Raw genomic sequence first — 17,482 nt, 5'->3', positions numbered from 1 at the left:
CTTCCCTCCACTCTCAGTGGGCCCAGATGATTCAAAGCCCTGAGACCAAGAGCAAGCCTATTGCCAGTGGGACGAGACAAGCGAGCCCAGGATGTCAGGGCACGAGGCCTAGGAACTGGAAAGCAGGCAGGCTTAGGGAGACATCTGAGCTGTGCGGACGAGCAGGAGGACGGCTTCCCACGCACCTATCTCATTGTGATTCAGGTCATACAGACGCTCAAAAGGGAAGTTTTTCTTCTCGATCTTCTTCACTACTTCCTCAGGGAGTTTCCGGAACTGGCGCAGAGGACACATGGACTGCCACCTGCCCAGGAAGGAAACAGAGCTATCAGTCCCTTGTGCGGGGCATGGAACAAACTGCCCTCCTCACGGCTTCCAAAGGATGAGCTGTGACCCACAAAACACGAATGCTGAAGACAGACATCTCCAACTATGCCAACCTCCCCAACTCCTCAGCTCCACCCCAAAGGGCCTGTCCCCTTCTCAACTTTCACCCAGGTGCGTATTTCACACATCAGGGCGAGATCTGATGCGCTCTAAGGCTTTCCCACCACACCCTCAGCCCGGGGACCCCCACCCTGTGACCAGCTTCCAGCTCACTGGGCCTTACATGCGTTTGTCAATCATCTTGCAGAGGTTCAGGGTCTTGTCTGTAAGCTGCGCCCAGCCTCGGTTCAGGACAATTTCAAAGATAGCACGCATCAACCGGCCAGCCGACTGGGGAAAGATGAAGCATTCCGCCTGTCAAGTCCGCACTGTCCCCAGACCTAATAATGCAGCCACCCGACACAGGGTTTAATTACCTCAAGCTCTGATATGACCAGCTACACCAACTCAAAACCCAAGTCCCTCTGTCATGACCCACCCCCACCCCCAGCAGACGCTGGCTGGCGCAGGACAGTCAGAGAAGTGCAGCTAGAGCTCTGCGCCCAGCATTATAACCTTCCGCTCACTGCCTAGTCTTAAGGCTTTTGACTCATTTAGCATTTAGAGTCCTAACAAGAGCAAGGGTGTTAGTGACTTGCCCTGAGGAAAAGACAAAGAATAGTTAATAAAGCCTTTTGCCATTTCTGGGTTTATTTAGAAGCACAGCAGCCGTAATGGGAAGTCCCTCTCCACAGGGAAGCAGACACCGTGTCTTGCGATCTCCACATGGAGCCTCCCCAGCAACTCTGTAAAGGCCTCACCTTCCCACGTGCTCAAGATCAGTAAAACGGAGCGGCCGTACCACACGCGCACCAGCCAACAAACCACCTGGGGCACAACTCAGCATTCCTTCTCCCTCACTAGTGTCAGGCCTACTTTTTACCAGACACACACAGAACACGGCATGGGAACTTATCAGGGGTGGCACAACCCTGCCCTCACCTGGGTAACATATACCATGTCGGCCATCAACGCAAAGCCCTCCAATTTCAGTTGCGAGATGAAAGCCTGGAGAAGCACATTGATCTGGAAAAAAGCAAGATCAGCCAGAAGGAGGCCGATCACTGAACCATCCGAAAAAGTGAATACATTTCTGCTCTGGGCATCCATGCCAGGTAAGACCTTCTAAAGCTCTTGATCTGCAGACATTAAATAATTGTTACTCCATGTAAAAAGAACATGTGGGAAGGATGCAGAAACTCGGAGAACTGAGCAGATTACCAAGAACAAACCCAAACTCAAGGGTCATCTTTTATTTTTATTTATTTTATCTTTTTTTTTTTTTTTACCAGGTAAGACCTTCTAAAGCTCTTGATCTGCAGACATTAAATAATTGTTACTCCATGTAAAAAGAACATGTGGGAAGGATGCAGAAACTCGGAGAACTGAGCAGATTACCAAGAACAAACCCAAACTCAAGGGTCATCTTTTATTTTTATTTACTTTATCTTTTTTTTTTTTTTAATTCTTTTCTAAGGTTCATCCTTTAGAAGATCAGGAAAACCACCTGACCCTTACCCCAAGCAGAGAGGAGGTGGGCTCACCTTCGCACTGGGTTCCTCAATGCTCTCCTTTACAGGGATGGGCACCCTCTCCAGCAACTTCTGCAGCTCCAGCTTCTCCTCCTGCCACAAGAAGGAAACAGGTCAAGAAAAAGCCAAGAGGCCAAGGAGAGAACCAACCAGTGGCGTGGCAGTGGGTACCAACTTCCAGTTCCAACATGCTGAGTGGACTCACTTCTCTCACAGTGATGTTCTTGAACTCTGAGGACAATGAGAAGACTCTGAAAAGCTCAATCTCACTCAGGGTGGGCTTTAGCAGCTGGTTGTAGGTCTGTACCGTATCATTGGTGATGTAGTAGTGGCTGGCTATACGACCAAGTTCTGTCACCTACAAAGAAGGAAGACTCAATCCAAAGCTGATCATTAACAAGCGGCAGCCTCTCACTGTGGACAAGAGGCACCCACTGGGTGAACACACAGCAATACAAGCGCCTGGCCCAAGCACAGGAAGAAGGATGGCCCAATAAACTGACCTATAGTGTGACTTGATGCCCACACAGACAAGAGAGCTAGATCAGCTACCACAGCTCAAGATATGGAAAGGAAGCACCGTCAGGTTTTATACCATTTTAGAAGTTCCTAGGTTCAAAGGGCACAGTCCAATGCCACTTGTTTTTCTGCTGTTCCAAGCAGTGGGCAATTAGGCAGTACTTGAATCAAGACAGTGATCTGAAAAATTGTCTCCTGGGGCTACAACTTCTGCAGGGACCTCCGTCCCTCAGCCCACTCACCTGGAAGTTGCCCGTCTTCTTGTCGTACTTGACCAGATTGTTCTTATCCAGCATCAAGGCAGCAGTATGAACCAGATCCAGTCGGCGCTGGTCCAGCAGGGGATCTCCCTTGAGGTCATCATGAGAGATGCCATAGAGGGTTGGGGATCGGAGCATTCGGATATACAGGTAGGCATAGCCCAGCCAGTTCACTGCATCCTATAAGAAACAGATCATGGGCCTTAGCATGCAGAACCGATGTCCAAGTGAAAAGCTCCCACAGAACACTTAGGCGTTAATTCCTAACTATGACGATATGTATTATACTGTCTTCCGAACGTTTATAATATTTCATTATTAAGAAGACAGAGTCTTTTCTAAGATTTTGGCAACAAGGGGAACTGTCAGCCAGAGACCCAAGAAGCTTGAGAGCCTGCTTACACTGAGAGATGTGGGGCCCAGGGCTGGAGGACCCCGGTGCTGGAGGCCCACAGCACAATGACCGAGACCACCTCACTCCTGGTACCCTGGCCTCTCTGGAGAAGGCAAGAGGCGCCAAGGACAGAGCCCTCCCCTACCTTTGCGTTCTGGACGTTCCCCAGCACGATTTCCGCGTTGAGCATGTCAGGCAGCTTTGATACCATCTGGCTCTCAATAGGAAGCTGCTGATTGAGGAGGGACAGGTAGTACTGCAGCTCCCCATGAGAAGTGATGAGTATGCCTTCGCCCTTGGTGTCATACTGAGGTCTTCCTGCTCGTCCCAGCATCTATAGGTCAGAGACAGCAACCAAGAGGGCTGTGCCCACAGAGCTCCTGGCTTTGATTCCAGGCTTCTACATTATGGAACCTCGCCTTCCATCTGCCACCTTTTGGACCTCCTGTGTATAAAACACAGCATGCTTTTCCCCACTGAGAATAAACTCAAACGCTCCCTACCTGCAGGATGTCCAGTGCCCCCAGTTCTGTCCAGCGCCCCTTCTCTGGACTGTACACCTGGGTGCCTTTGATGATGACAGTATGTGCGGGGAGATTCACACCCCAAGCCAGGGTTGCCGTGGAAACTAAAACCTACAGAGGCAAGGCAAGGTAATAAGGAAAACGGACGTTACCACCATGGATTACTATCCTCAACTTCTCTAGGCAACTGGCCTCAGAGCTTCTAGCAGCACCGAGGTGGGTCCCGTACTTGCCAATGTAACACCAGAATAAAGAGGAAAGGAGTCCTTGGGTTCCTCATCTCTTCAAGAATCAACATTTCAAGGTTCTAGAGACACTTAAGAGACAGATACGCAGACCTATATGAATCAACTTAAGGTTACTAGACAAGTTAAAATATGGGCTCTCCTGAGAGAAGGAATGAACAAGGTCCTGACCTATGTCTGACAATATCCGGAGTCACCAACATGCGTGCTTTGCTGGGCTTCTCAGGTGCTTTCCTGACTCACTCATCTTCCCGCATGCAGGACGTGAAGAGTTGGGAGAGGTGGTACGACACTACACTAGACTGTACCTACCCAACCCTCTGACCTGGTTTACCTGAGGCAGAAACAACGAAGTACCAGGCACAAACATATGGCACAACCTCCGATGTTTCCCGTCTCCGTCTGTGCTTTGCCCACCCTCACCTGAATGTGTTTATCAGCAAAAAGATCCTCTACAAGTGTCCGGTCAACTCTGGTCATGCCCGCATGATGAATAGCAAAGCCATAGGGCAGGAGATCCTTCAGCTCCAGGTTCTGGGAAACAGAAGAGAACAGGTGATGAGGTGAGCCTTCCTGAGGGAACTCCCTCAGAGACGAAGCAAATCTCTTCAGCCTGAGACTTTGCCCCTCACCTATCCACATATCCACAGCCAATCAAACCTCGCCCTGTGTGAAACAGCACCACCACGCACTCCTGGAGGACCACTGGGACAACTCGGATTGAGCCAGTTACCAGGTAGGAATGAGAGAGCCGGGCCTGTCTCGCCTCACCTTGCACTGCTCGGCTTCTGTCCGAAGGACTTCTGTGGAGGCCGAGCCCTCTCTCAGAAACAGACCCAGCGTGTCCTTCTCCAGGCACATGTCCCGGATGGCCCTGGCTGTCTTCCCAGTCTCCTTCCGGGAGTGGACAAACACCAGCACCTGAGTAGAAGCCACAGTTTTCCACAGTCAAGAGACACAACTCCGACAGTCACCCCCACGCCCCCGAGGAACCAGCAGCAGAAGCAGAGGCTGCACCATTATCAGGCAAGAAACTGAGGTCTTGAAGAGGGGCGATGGCAGTAATGCATACTGGCTCAGAAGCCTAACGGTGCCCGCAAGACCCTAAGCGAACGAACCTACCAAGCACAGTGATGAGGGCCCTGTAACTGGGAAACTAAACTCTTAGCACCCCATCTTTTAACAGCAAGTTTAAATATAATATGAATGCACATTCAGGAATCTCAATTAATTTGTGTTCAGCTACCTGATGAGATTCTCAGCTGCTAAAATGTTATATAAAATAACGGGCACTGGCCTTTGTAAATGGACTTAGGAAGTAAGTCTCAGTATGAGACAGGCACTATTTTGTAGGAAATAAAGTCCTCCAAGTATTTAGTGCCAAGAAAAGATTTGTGTCTTCATGTAAATTCTTATGTTTTTTTAATCAGGCAAAATATTCAACGTTCCATAAAAAAATTAGATCATACTTACCAGTAAAATGCCCTTTCACTAGTTTTTAATTTTTATCTTTATTTTTGCTATGTTTTTAGTATAAGTCACCCAAATCTTTTATGGAAGAACCCTGATAATGTAGATAGACAAATTAATTATTTGTGCCTAGTGATTTCCTTTTTGAGTTTTTAAATTACAAATTCTATTTCTTTAACGGTTACACGACAATTCAGATTATCTACTTCATCAAGGCTATTTTGGTAGTTGGCTGTTTTTGAGAAATGGGCCCATTTCCTTTAGGCTGTCAAATTCATGTGTAAAGTTGTTCACAGTATTCCTTTACTATCCTTTCAAATGTAACAGATTCTGTAGTAACATCCCATTTTGTTTCTGGTACTGGTGATTTGTTTTGTGTCTTCTCTCTTTATCTTTGTCAGTCTTGCTTGGCTATCAGTAAGTCAAAAATTCAAAAAAACAGAGTTCAAGAATAACGAGAAACCATGACAGACCTGATTTTTTCCAGCATGTTCCATGATTTTCTCATAGACAATTTCATTCATGATCTGGAAACGCTTGATAGCTTTTTTCTCCGTAATGCCCACGTAAGTCTGTTCTAGAGGCACTGGGCGGAAGCTAGAAGTTCAACAGTTAGACAAATGAGGCTTCTGAGACAAAAGTCTGAGGAAATAAACAGTCCTTTTCACTGCCAGGGAGCAATATTCCTCTTTTTGGATTCATATCACATCAAAACCCAAAGGGCATTCTAAAACCCAATCTAATAGAGCTCCTTGGAAAAGAAGGACAGCAGGAAGGTCACCCTGGTTAAACTTCTCCCAGTCTTTTCTTATACCTGTTGTCGAAGTAGAAGAGGCCCTTGGCAGGGTCCACACGCAGAAAGGTGGCCACATCTTCATAGTTGGGGAGGGTGGCACTAAGACCGATGAGTCGGACATCCTCTTGGGTCATCTCAATGTTCCGGATGGTCCTGGCCACCAACGCTTCTAAGACAGGACCTCTGTCATCGTGGAGAAGATGGATCTCATCCTAAGGAATGGGAGGGCAGCAAATTACCTGTAGGACTAGAGAAATGTGGCCCCCTTTCCTGAGAGTATTCCCATTTTGTAGGAACACACCTAATATGCCAAATAAAGAAGACAAGAAAAGGGATCCCAAAGCCAGGGAAACCCAAAGGATGAGATAATATTCACCGTGAAATACCCCAGGAAATAACATGCTCCGACCACGAGCTGCTCTGCTACAGTTCAGTGAAACAATGCTTTACGGTAAGAAAATCTGATACTTCGGATAAATGAATTCACAACTCCACTCAAAGGAAAATTTCTTTACTAAAGATAAAGCTTCTGATCAGACCATATTTATATCAAATAAGGTTTTACCTCTGGGCAGTTATCTTTACCAAGAACGAATTGTGTAATACATCAAATGAAGAATTCACATAGCCTAAGGCAGTGCTTCTCAAATTTCAGCAGGCATACAAAGCAGGAGGGGATCTTATTAAAATGCAGATTATATTTCAGTAAGTGGGAATGGGGACAGGGACTCTGCATTTCTTTCTTTTAAAAAAAAATATTTATTTTGGCTGTGCTGGGTCTTAGTCGTGGCACGCAGGATCTTTCTTGCGGCACGTGGGAATCTTTAGTTGCAGCATGCTGACTTCTTAGTTGCAGCATGCGGACTCTTGGTTGAGGCATGTATGTGGGATCTAGTTCCCTGACCAAGGATCAAACCCAGACCCACTGCATTGGGAGCATGGAGTCTTATCCACTGTGCCACCAGGGAAGTCCCAGGACTCTGCATTTCTAACAAGACTTTGAGTAGCAGACTCTAAGCAGGGGCTAGCAAATTTTTTCTTGAAGCCCAGAGTCAATATTTTAGGCTTGTGGGCCATACAGTCTCTGTTACAAATACTCAATTCTGTCACTGCAGCACAAAAGTAACTGTGAACAATATGCAAACGGGTATGGCTGTGTTCCAATAAAACAAAAATCAGTAGCCAGATTGTCAACCCTGCTCTAGAATGCTGCAAATCAACATGCAAGGTCTCCTTTCTGCTTCCCCAGACAACCAAAAGAAATCGCACTCAGACTGTCATTCCTCCCCGGGGGGTTCTGTGTATACAGGACACAATATCCTGACTCCTTACTCATTCCCTCTGAGAATGGATTATTTATAAAGCCCTTTAATATTCTGGGAGGACAGAAGTATCAATAGTTTTTTTAATTGTCTGTTTACATTTATTTCAAAATATTTGACATTGAAAAAAGTATAAATGATATGGCAAAGAGCATGCACCTACTGGGAAGTGTTTCAATTCGGTGCAGATTCTCATTTAGCAGTAAGAGCAATGCTGACAACAGCTGCCATTACGAAGGCCAGTAACTGGAGGAAAGGCACTGAAGAAAAGTTTAGCATTAAAACCCAGCAACCCCTCCTCAACCAGGCCTGGGCTCTGCGTTCCCACAAGGACCCCCTGCTCACTAGGATGATGAGTCGCACGAGCTGGGTGTAGGTCCGCTCCCCACCCTTGCGGGTAATGATGTCCCACTTCTCAGGGGTGCAGACGATGATCTGAGTGGCGCTGATCTCCTCCTTGCACAGCTGGTGGTCTCCAGTCAGTTCTGCAACAGTGATGCCGTACGTGGCCAGGCGCTGGGTGTAGGAAAGGCACATCAGGCAAGAATGCTTGGAGGGGGCCTGGACTCCACACTGTCTGTGAAGTCTGAGTGTGGGGTACTGGAGGCAGGTATCAACCCTTCAGGGAAATATCAAGTGTATGAGGTCGAGCATATGAACATTTATTTTTAAAACAAATCCAAGTTTACACTCAGGCTAAGGAAGCAGAAAAATGGTCTCTGGGAGCTCTGCACACAAGAGGGGGAAATGGAAGCTTGCAGACAACAGACCTGGAATAACACCAGATCTATTATCAACCACCCATGTGAGTGTTTCATAAATACTCCGATAATGCAAATGATACCAACTGCAGAAAATTGCTAAGGGGAAGACTAAAAAGATGGTAAACCCTTGTAAAAGCCCCAAACAGATCCAGGACTTTCTCCTTTCACAAACACTCTGTACTTGGGTCAAGTTCCACCTTCGAAGGAGAAAAAAACCACCACACAAGGCATTCCAGAAATGCCCTAATACAAGAAGCAGAGAAGCACCAGGCCTGCCCCAGTACTTTGATAGCTGCACCCAATATCTTCTGGAGGAAGGTTCTACCCCCTTACCTTTCCAAAACTGCCCACCATCTCCTGCACCAAGGAGCGCATGGGGGCGATGTAGATGATCTTGAAGTCATCCACGTTGATAGTGCCATCCATGTTAATGTGCTTCCCTATCTCTCGGAGCATACACATCAGGGCCACGTTGGTCTTACCAGCACCCTATGGGAGGTCAAGGACAAGAAGGCCTGTGTACCTCGTTATGCTCACTACCCCAGTTTCTAAGGGCTCATCACCCAAACAGAGCATGTCCTGCGGATTTTACCCTACCATTTAACATCTCTTCCACCAAAGAATCAAGAATTAGGGGGTAAGGATAGAGATGAACAATACTGCCACCTAAAATATACACCGCGTTCCACAAGAAAAAAGCAGGCAGGTCAGTGCTTACAGTAGGAGCGCAGAGCAGCAGATTCTCATCCGTCTCCAGAGCAGCACGGTAGAGCTTACTCTGGATCCGATTCAGTGTTTTGAAGCCCTCAAATCCAGCCTGGGCATACTTGGGCAGTTTCTCCACTGGAAGAAGTTGCTAGAAAAAAATGCCACGCACATCACATTAGCAGCAACCTTGAGCAGACTGTGGTTTTGAGAGATTGCACTTTCCGGCAACCTCCCTGCATAACGCTCCACTAAAGGGCAGACCAGAGAGGTCAGTATTGCCCCCAGGGCTCAAAATCAAAAGGGGAAAACTCTGCAGCAACTTCCACTTCTGGAATAAACTATCTGTGAGACAAGACCACACTTTGGTCAATGGGTGGAAATCCAAACTGGAAGGGAGGCAAAGTGAGCAGAAAACTTAGAAAAGCAATTCACTCACTTCTTCAGAGCCGAAGGGCTTGGGCTTCAGAGCAGGCACATGCACCTCTTCATAGCCCTTGCGCTGGCGACGGAAGGATCCGTCAGGAAGCTGACAGCGTTTGTTGGCCATGAAGTGGCTCCCCTGGGTAAAAACTAGGTCCTCCAAGTCCAGAACCTGTCGCGGAGCCAGTGCCTGGGAGTATGAAAAACAAGAATATAAAGTGAGCAAGCTGAGCAAAGGAGTTTCCATCCCTCACAGCCTTGGAAATGGCCTTGGTAGCTACCTCTCCACCCTGGTCCAGATCCATGGTTTCCAGATCTGTGTCCATCCGGGACTGACGCACTCGCTCCCTCCGGGACCTCTCCTCCTGTGATGCGGAAAGATAGAAAGAATAGCAACGATTCATCACCATCCCAGCTTCTTGTCCTTTTCAGTCCTTTGGCTGAGCTTGACTCACAGGTGCTGACTAGTAAGTCCTGAAACAGAAAGGTGGCCCTTTACGTTCAGACACTTGAGGACCACCAGAATGATGAAATCAAACCACTTTCAAGGGACAATACATAGTCCTGGGATTTCAAAAGTCGACGTTCAACAATGCAGCATCAAGGGCTATCCTTAAGGGACAGAGTGTGGGTTCTGTGTTCAGCAAACACGTGTTGTGTTCCTGTACTACCAGCAGACACCATGACTTATCATGTGAACAAACAGCAAAGGGCCCAGGTGCTGGTGACGATAGCAGCAGGTCAGAAGTCTCTCGACCACACCAGCGTGAAGGTGTTGATTCCACACTGTACCAATGACCAAACTCAAAGAATCTGGAGAAATAATTCACTTCTTCAACTTCCTGCTTTCACAGGAATTTAGCTTTTTGCTGCAATCTTCTAACTAGTGTCTCTTTTCCAAAGCAAACACTCTAGCTCAGGAGTCAGACAGACAAACCAACCCAGCCCTTACCCGGATCAGATCCTCCTTCTCCGTTTCATGGAGCTGGTAGAGGAACTTGGACAGCTCTGGGTCAGCTTCCATCTTTCCCATGATCCTTTCCTTTTCAGCTTCACTCTGTGCACTGGCCAGCAAGGTACAGTATAAAACTGCCAACAGCAAAAGGAAGAAAGGGAAGGTGAGATACAAAATCAACCTTCAACCCTGGGGTAGAAAGAAAAATACATGAAACAAGTGGTGAGGCTATGAAAGCAACACAACCTCTACCACACCTACCTACGACACAAAAGCGTTCTCCATATATACTCACTCATCATCCTGTGCTGCCGCAACACCTTAATAAAATCAAAAGTGTTGAAACCAAGCAGCAGAACCAGCTGGTTCTCACATTCCCGGTCATCACTGGCCGTCTGCAGGGAGAAGGTAACACCACGATTAAGGACACAGCCATCTGCTTCCTACACTGTCCCATCTGCTAAGACACACGGAACACAAAAACATTATCCCGGCTATACCTTCAAAATCTCCAAGACTTCATCTGCCTTCTTCTGCGACACAATGGCATCATCATAGAAGCGACTGAGCTGCCGCTGGAGCCAAAAGGCATCGATATCCCGAGGGTGCAAGTCCTTCTTCTTGGAACTCATCAGTTCCCCTGAGGCCACAAGCTACAGAGTAACCAGGCACTGAGCTCACTGTGTCTCCATCTGCCCCACGTGCTTTCTTATCATCCTGCAACAAAGCTCTGCAGGCCACCCACCCACAGCCTACCCTCTTCTGAGGACCTTCTGGTAGGGGTGGGGGGCAGGGGGGGATGACGGCTCTGCTATCCTGAGTTCACGAGCACACCAAACCCACACGAGCACACCAAACCCACCAAGACTTCATCAACACTTGCCCTTGAGAAACAGGGTGACTGACTGAAACCTTACGAAAAATCAAGACACGAAATGTTTATCACAGCTCACCCTATGAGAAGGTAGCTTAATAAATAATACGTGACAGGGCCTAGGTATGGGAAAGAAGTGCTACACCCAGAAATAACCTGCCCTGCAGCGGCGGGCAAGAGCAAGCTGTACTCACGTTAGCCGAGAGGGTGCAGCGCACCACCGCCTCGTCCCCTTCCATGTCGTCGTCCGATGCCTCTTCTCGAACCTCCCCGTACACATCTTCATCACCTTCCTGTGGAAACAGCCCCAACCCCAACTCGTAACCTGGAGCTGTTCCTGGCATCACCACAGAACCTCTCCCTCAAGTCACTTGAAATAAGCTCCATGGTTAGAGCAAAGGCTTCTGCGGTGGAACCAACAACTTACTGGAACCAGGGTCAGCCTCATTCCAGAGTACATTTACCAGAAGGACCAATACAGAAGCACACTTGGGAAAGCACACAGTGACCAGAAATGTAGAGGCCACACTTCGCTTGCTCACTACTGTCTTTACTCACACACCTGCCTACAGGTGTACTGTGTACTGAGCACAGGGTCATGTTAAAAGCAAAATAATAAGCATTTGTTCAATGAATGAATGCTTTGAGCAAAGCATTCTTTTAGTTTGTTGCTATTTAAAATAAAGAAATTCTACTAACTCTCCTGGAGGAAGGGGCTCAGCAGTCATCTACTTCAATCATATTGTTTGAAAGGTGGAGACACTGAATCAAAATGACCTGTCCGATACAGGACCAAAATTCAGCCCTCTCGGCTCCCAGTTTGATGCTCTCTCCTCTGACTCTCTTTTGCTACCTCTTCTTCCTGTCCTAGTTTATGATATCCCAAAGCTGGCGTTTTACCTTCCAGGAAGCCAAACACACCCACTGAGAACTCGAATACAGCTCCGCACATTTTTTTCAAGTGCCCCACTTGTTCCTATTAGTTATATTCAAGAAATTCTAATTAGATGGTAAACCTCAGTGGCTGCTGCAACTGTTACTGAAACAACCATGTACAAAATACGCCCATGCTCCGCGGCAAATGTGCATTTTTTTTTTTGAAATTGGCAGTAGGACACAGTACTGGAAAGAGGAAAATTATCACAGTACGGTTAAAATGCAGAAAAACGGGACAGCACATTCCCGAAATGAAGTATACGCTGTACTTACTTTTTTTCTTTCTTTTTGCTGACCCACTTGGTTTATGTTCAATTATTATATTAATTTACATTTATAAGTTCAAATTTGCTTTATAAAACCAAAATATAACACCATAATAATTTTTCAGTGAAATAATATTTATGCCCAAGTTTGACACCAATACAACACCACAAAACTTATCTGGCTTTAGTTGGGGTACTTCTTTATATCAGAAGTGGTCCCCTCACCTTAACAATTGAAAAAAAAAAAAAAGACAAGACTGGGTCTGTTTGCTTATCACTTACCTCCTCATCAGACTCAAACTGTACATTCACACCATACGTCTCATCAATGTTGTCATCTGAAACCGTGAGGGATTAGAAAAAGGGGACGGGGAACAGTTAGTAAAATGAGGCACTAGGGAGCTAATTTCCTCCCTAACTGCCTGACTTGCCTCTCCTCGGGACAGACCTAAGGTCTAAGGACTAACAGACAAATGATCAACATAAGAGAGCCTGGGACTTCCCTGGTGGCACAGTGGTTAAGAATCCGCCTGCCGGGACTTCCCTGGTGGCGCAGTGGTTGAGAGTCCGCCTGCCGATGCAAGGGACACGGGTTCGTGCCCCGGTCCAGGAAGATCCCACATGCGGCGAAGTGGCTGGGCCGGTGAGCCATGGCCACTGAGCCTGCGCGTCCGGAGCCTGTGCTCCGCAACGGGAGAGACCACAACAGTTAGAGGCCCACGTACCGCAAAAAAAAAAAAAAAAAAGAATCCGCCTGCCAATGCAGGGGACATGGGTTTGATCCCTGGTCCGGGAAGATCCCACATGCAACAGAGCAACTAAGCCCATGCACCACAGCTACTAAGCCTGAGCTCTGGAGCCCACGAGCCACAACTACTGAGCCCACGTGCCACAACTAACGAAGTCCACGCGCCTAGAGCCCGTCCTCCGCAACAAGAGAAGCCGCTGCAATGAGAAACGCGCGCACCGCAACGAAGAGTAGCTCCCGCTCGACGCAACCAGAGAAAGCCCACGCACAGCAACGAACATCCAACGCAGCCAAAAATACATAAAATAAATTTACCAAAAAAAAAAAAAAAAAAAAAAAAAAAAGAGAGCCTTCTGTGCTGCCACCACCAAGGCTTGCTCCAATCTGCCGGCAGTGGAAACGGCCCTGCTCTGCCTGCTCCACCCTCCACCCAGGCCCTATCCAAGTTTTCTCCCATGTTCTATACAGTAAAAGGGTCTCAGAATAAGAAATGGCTACCGGAATCTAGGGATTCTGGTGTCCATCAATCATAACCCCTCCAAAAACACCAAATAGGTTATGGAAACATTTTAAAGCATCTTTCAGATGCTTTAATGGCTGAGGCTAGAAGATCACATTAGGGGTCCACGAGCACCCAGTTAATATGGTCAGGACACAAAGAGCTCACTTACCCATATTCTGAATTTCCTTGTCTCCACCATAGTCTGTGATCTTTTTGCCCAGGTTCACTAACACATGGTATCTTGTATCATCTGTCTGACCCAGCAGGAGATCAATCTCCTTTCTCCTTTCCTTATCCCGAAGCTTTTCATTCTTTAAAACAGCTAGAACTTCGTCAGCTGCCCCACAAAGGATATCACGTGGCTGGTGGCAAAAAAAAAAAAAAAAATTAGAACAACGAGACAAAGACAAAGAACATCACTGACCAGCTTTACGTGACAACAGGATGTGAAGAGCTGTATCTCTTTAAAACCCGCATACCAGGTTCCGACCATTTTCACTAATGTTAGTTTAAAAATGCCACCAAAGGTCACACAATTGAAGGAAGACTCATCTGTTTCAAAAAATCAGGTAAGTGGTCTTAGGAAGACAGACACGGCTTCCACAGCAGTGTGCCACATTTCTCCCGACGGGAGAGGCACTCTGCAGTCCTGCCCTAGCCTGCCAAACTTGTGGTGATTCTTTATCCTCACCTCCTCTAGCAGCCACCTCACCAGAGTCTCTCAGAGACTCACAGAGGTCCTTAATCTAATCACACGTATAATGCTAAGAGCACAGATTCTGGATACAGACTACCCGGGCTTACATCTTGGCTCTGCCAAACACTACCTCTGTGACTTGGGAAGATTACTTAAGTACTCTTTGCCTCCCACCTCTCTTCTGTAGAATGCAAAGTAAATATTAATAACACCTAGTCACAGAGCTAACGTGAAAACTGAAAGAGAGAAGACATGTAAAATGCTATCCCATATAAAGTAAGAGCTCCATAAATATTAGCCACTTCTGCATGTCGGTATGGGCCACACAGGAAAGTACATAGACAAGGTTCCTCTGGTGCCTCCCAGTTGTGACCTCCTCCCTCTCCAAAATCATGGCCTCAGCCTCAGGCTGCCGCACCTGGTCCCCGAGCGCGGCCTGGATGAAGCTGAGCAGAACCTCGTAGGTCTCCCGCGTCTCCTTGGTCTTGGGCTTGTAGATGATGCCCACCATCTCATCGATGCCCTCCGAGAGCAGAGTGTAACCCTTCATCTTGTTGATGTCATGCCGGTCCTCATCACGCTTCCTTCGCCTAATGGACAGAGTGTGATGTTGGACGGGCAGAACCTTCCCTCTCAAAGGCAAGACTAAAGGAAGCCCACCCCACCCTCCTCCCCTCAGCTTCAGGACACACAGGTAATACTTAAAACCACAAATCTGTACCTCAGCAAATGATTCCCATTTGGCCTCAGTCACTTGCAGGAGTATTTCTTTATGGGAACACAGTAACAGAAAGGGAATACTCTGTCATTCTCTCACTAGATGCACTAAATGTTACAATGAGACATCCTCCACGTCCATTTAAGAGACAACCCTTTCTACTTTGTATGACAATATATGATTGGATTTTGACTAGTTTTTTTATCCCTCAGACACATTTTCTTTTTCTAGTCAGGAAACTGAAGCTCCAAAGGAATCTACTGCCATCAATTCCTGGAAAAGAAGTCATGCTCTGCAAAGTGGAGGACCAATGATATGTAACTCATTTCAAATACAACTGCTTTAATCAAAACCGGCCCTATGAATTTTTGAGACTTCATCATGAGAGAAGAGAAAGACACAGATGATCAGGGTTGAAAAATAACAGTGCGATAAAGTTCAATGATTTTTTTTAAGTTTGGAAATATATCACCCCGCAAAAGTAAAAAAACAACAAAAAAGCAAAACAAAACACCTGCCTTTCATGCTTGAATGGCAGTTTATAACAACAAAACTGGAAGTGGACAACAGCAGACAAAAGTAGGGGTGGTAAGTTAGTAATAAAAGAGAAGAGTGAGAAGAGTTACTGAGACAAGAGTTTAACGGGACTTCCCGGGTGGCGCAGTGGTTAAGAATCCACCTGCCGGGCTTCCCTGGTGGCGCAGTGGTTGCGCGTCCGCCTGCCGATGCAGGGGAACCGGGTTCGCGCCCCGGTACGGGAGGATCCCACATGCCGCGGAGCAGCTAAGCCCGTGCACCACAACTACTGAGCCTGCACTCTCCTGCGAGCCACAACTACTGAGCCCACACGCTTAGAGCCCGTGCTCCACAACAAGAGAAGCCACCGCAATGAGAAGCCCACGCACCGCAACAAAGAGTAGCCCCCGTGCGCAGCAACGAAGACCCAATGCAGCCAAAAAATAAATAATTTTTTTAAAAAAGTAAGGGGTTAACAGATACAAAGTACTATATATAAAATAGATAAGCAACAACAACAACAAAAGAGTTTACCAAGAATCTTCAAAATACCATGGAGAAAATTAAGATCTCTCTATGGATGAGAAACACATGCTGAAAAAAGATCTAAAAGTTGTTTTCCACTTCAGATACACTTGTTTAGGCCAAAGAACCTTTCGATTCTTATGTTCTGTTTTTATCTTTACTGAATTGCTTTAATGCCACTGAGATCTCACTTGCACCAAGCAATTCAGCAAAAAAAAAAAAAAAAAAAAAAAAAAAAAATTGCTCAAATGCCAAGGGAAAATGGACTTTGGATCTGAAGAAAAATCATTTTCCCCCTGCTACTCACTTGGCTCTTCTTTCCTCTTGCATCTGTGGTTTCGTCCGTTGAGCCTTATCTCCCATCCGGGTGCCCTCCAGCTTCCCAACCAGGGACAGAACCTCTCCTGTGGGTTCATCCCGGCGGGTCCGGTCAATGAGAGAGCGGTCAGCTTGGAGGACAAGATTCGAGTTCTGAAAAGATCACAATGTTATCGAAACTCTGACAGGAGCAGGACCAATGCCGGTACCAAAGGGATACCAGCTGATAACAAAGGAAGTAAGAACTGGGGCAAAGAAGTGATGAAAATCACTAGTCGGAATAAAAAGATGTTTTCCTTAAGAAGCGCATCATATAATTGCGCATGAGCAAAGGGCAATCAAATCGTTAGAACAATCCTTGCTCTTAACACTGCTCATAACTCCGCCCTGGGAACACTGTCGGGCACGTTGGGGATGACATACGGAAGGGGTCGGGAACAGCGCCGAGGGGACAGGGAACAAACACTCCCAGCAGAGCTCTTAGCCCATCTCGCTCGCCCCAGTCACCAGTGGGGTTATTCATATCGTCGTGTACCCCCTCCTTCGCCTGAATCTGATTTCCCCTCTGCTTTCGCGGTTCTCCCGTAGGCCTTCAGAGTGAAACTCCCTTCCTCAGCCTCCCACTCCCACCGGCCTCCTCAGCCCAGAGCCCTCCGCCGAGCCCACACGCACCGCCTTGTACTCGTACTGCAGGCTACGAGCGGTCACATCCGCCATGGCCGCGGATGCTCAGGGGTCTCAGAGCTCCGCTCCCCGCACCACACGCTACAGACAGCCTTCACTCTCCGCTACCGCCGCGCCTGACGCAGGAAAAACGCACAGGAGGGAGAATGAGACTGGCTCCCTTCCGCTTCCGGGTCGCGCGCCGGGAAGTGTAGGTGGGATATATCTCCGGCGGACGCGACCCGGTTTTTTGCGACTGTGTGGGCTCGGTGGGCGGGACCGGCAAATCCCGGGACTCTCGAAAGACGGTTCCGGACCAAGGCCAGTACTCTCCCTATCTCGGCTTCCGGCCTTCGTCCCGCAGGACTCCTCACATCTTAGCGA

General features: G+C 47.5%; 1 protein-coding gene across 1 annotated transcript; it reads right to left on the bottom strand.

Moving 5' to 3' along the window:
• Positions 1 to 117: 117 nt before the first annotated feature.
• Positions 118 to 17,280, bottom strand: LOC102983473 (U5 small nuclear ribonucleoprotein 200 kDa helicase). Its single transcript, XM_028496678.2, has 26 exons — positions 17,108 to 17,280; positions 16,425 to 16,588; positions 14,777 to 14,948; positions 13,831 to 14,023; positions 12,694 to 12,749; positions 11,404 to 11,502; positions 10,836 to 10,988; positions 10,631 to 10,730; positions 10,333 to 10,469; positions 9,662 to 9,745; positions 9,397 to 9,570; positions 8,971 to 9,108; positions 8,586 to 8,741; positions 7,834 to 8,004; positions 6,185 to 6,378; positions 5,844 to 5,967; positions 4,672 to 4,821; positions 4,324 to 4,434; positions 3,635 to 3,766; positions 3,277 to 3,465; positions 2,720 to 2,917; positions 2,164 to 2,316; positions 1,971 to 2,051; positions 1,369 to 1,452; positions 611 to 717; positions 118 to 304 (listed from the first exon to the last, which is right to left on the bottom strand). The coding sequence occupies exons 1-26, from the start codon at positions 17,150 to 17,152 to the stop codon at positions 133 to 135; spliced, it is 3,537 nt and encodes a 1,178-aa protein (XP_028352479.1). The 5' UTR covers positions 17,153 to 17,280; the 3' UTR covers positions 118 to 132.
• Positions 17,281 to 17,482: the final 202 nt, after the last annotated feature.

The sequence above is a fragment of the Physeter macrocephalus genome, chromosome 12, assembly GCF_002837175.3.
Source record: "Physeter macrocephalus isolate SW-GA chromosome 12, ASM283717v5, whole genome shotgun sequence".
Classification (NCBI taxonomy): Eukaryota; Metazoa; Chordata; class Mammalia; order Artiodactyla; family Physeteridae; genus Physeter; species Physeter macrocephalus.
This window is presented reverse-complemented; position numbering and strand designations above follow the sequence as displayed.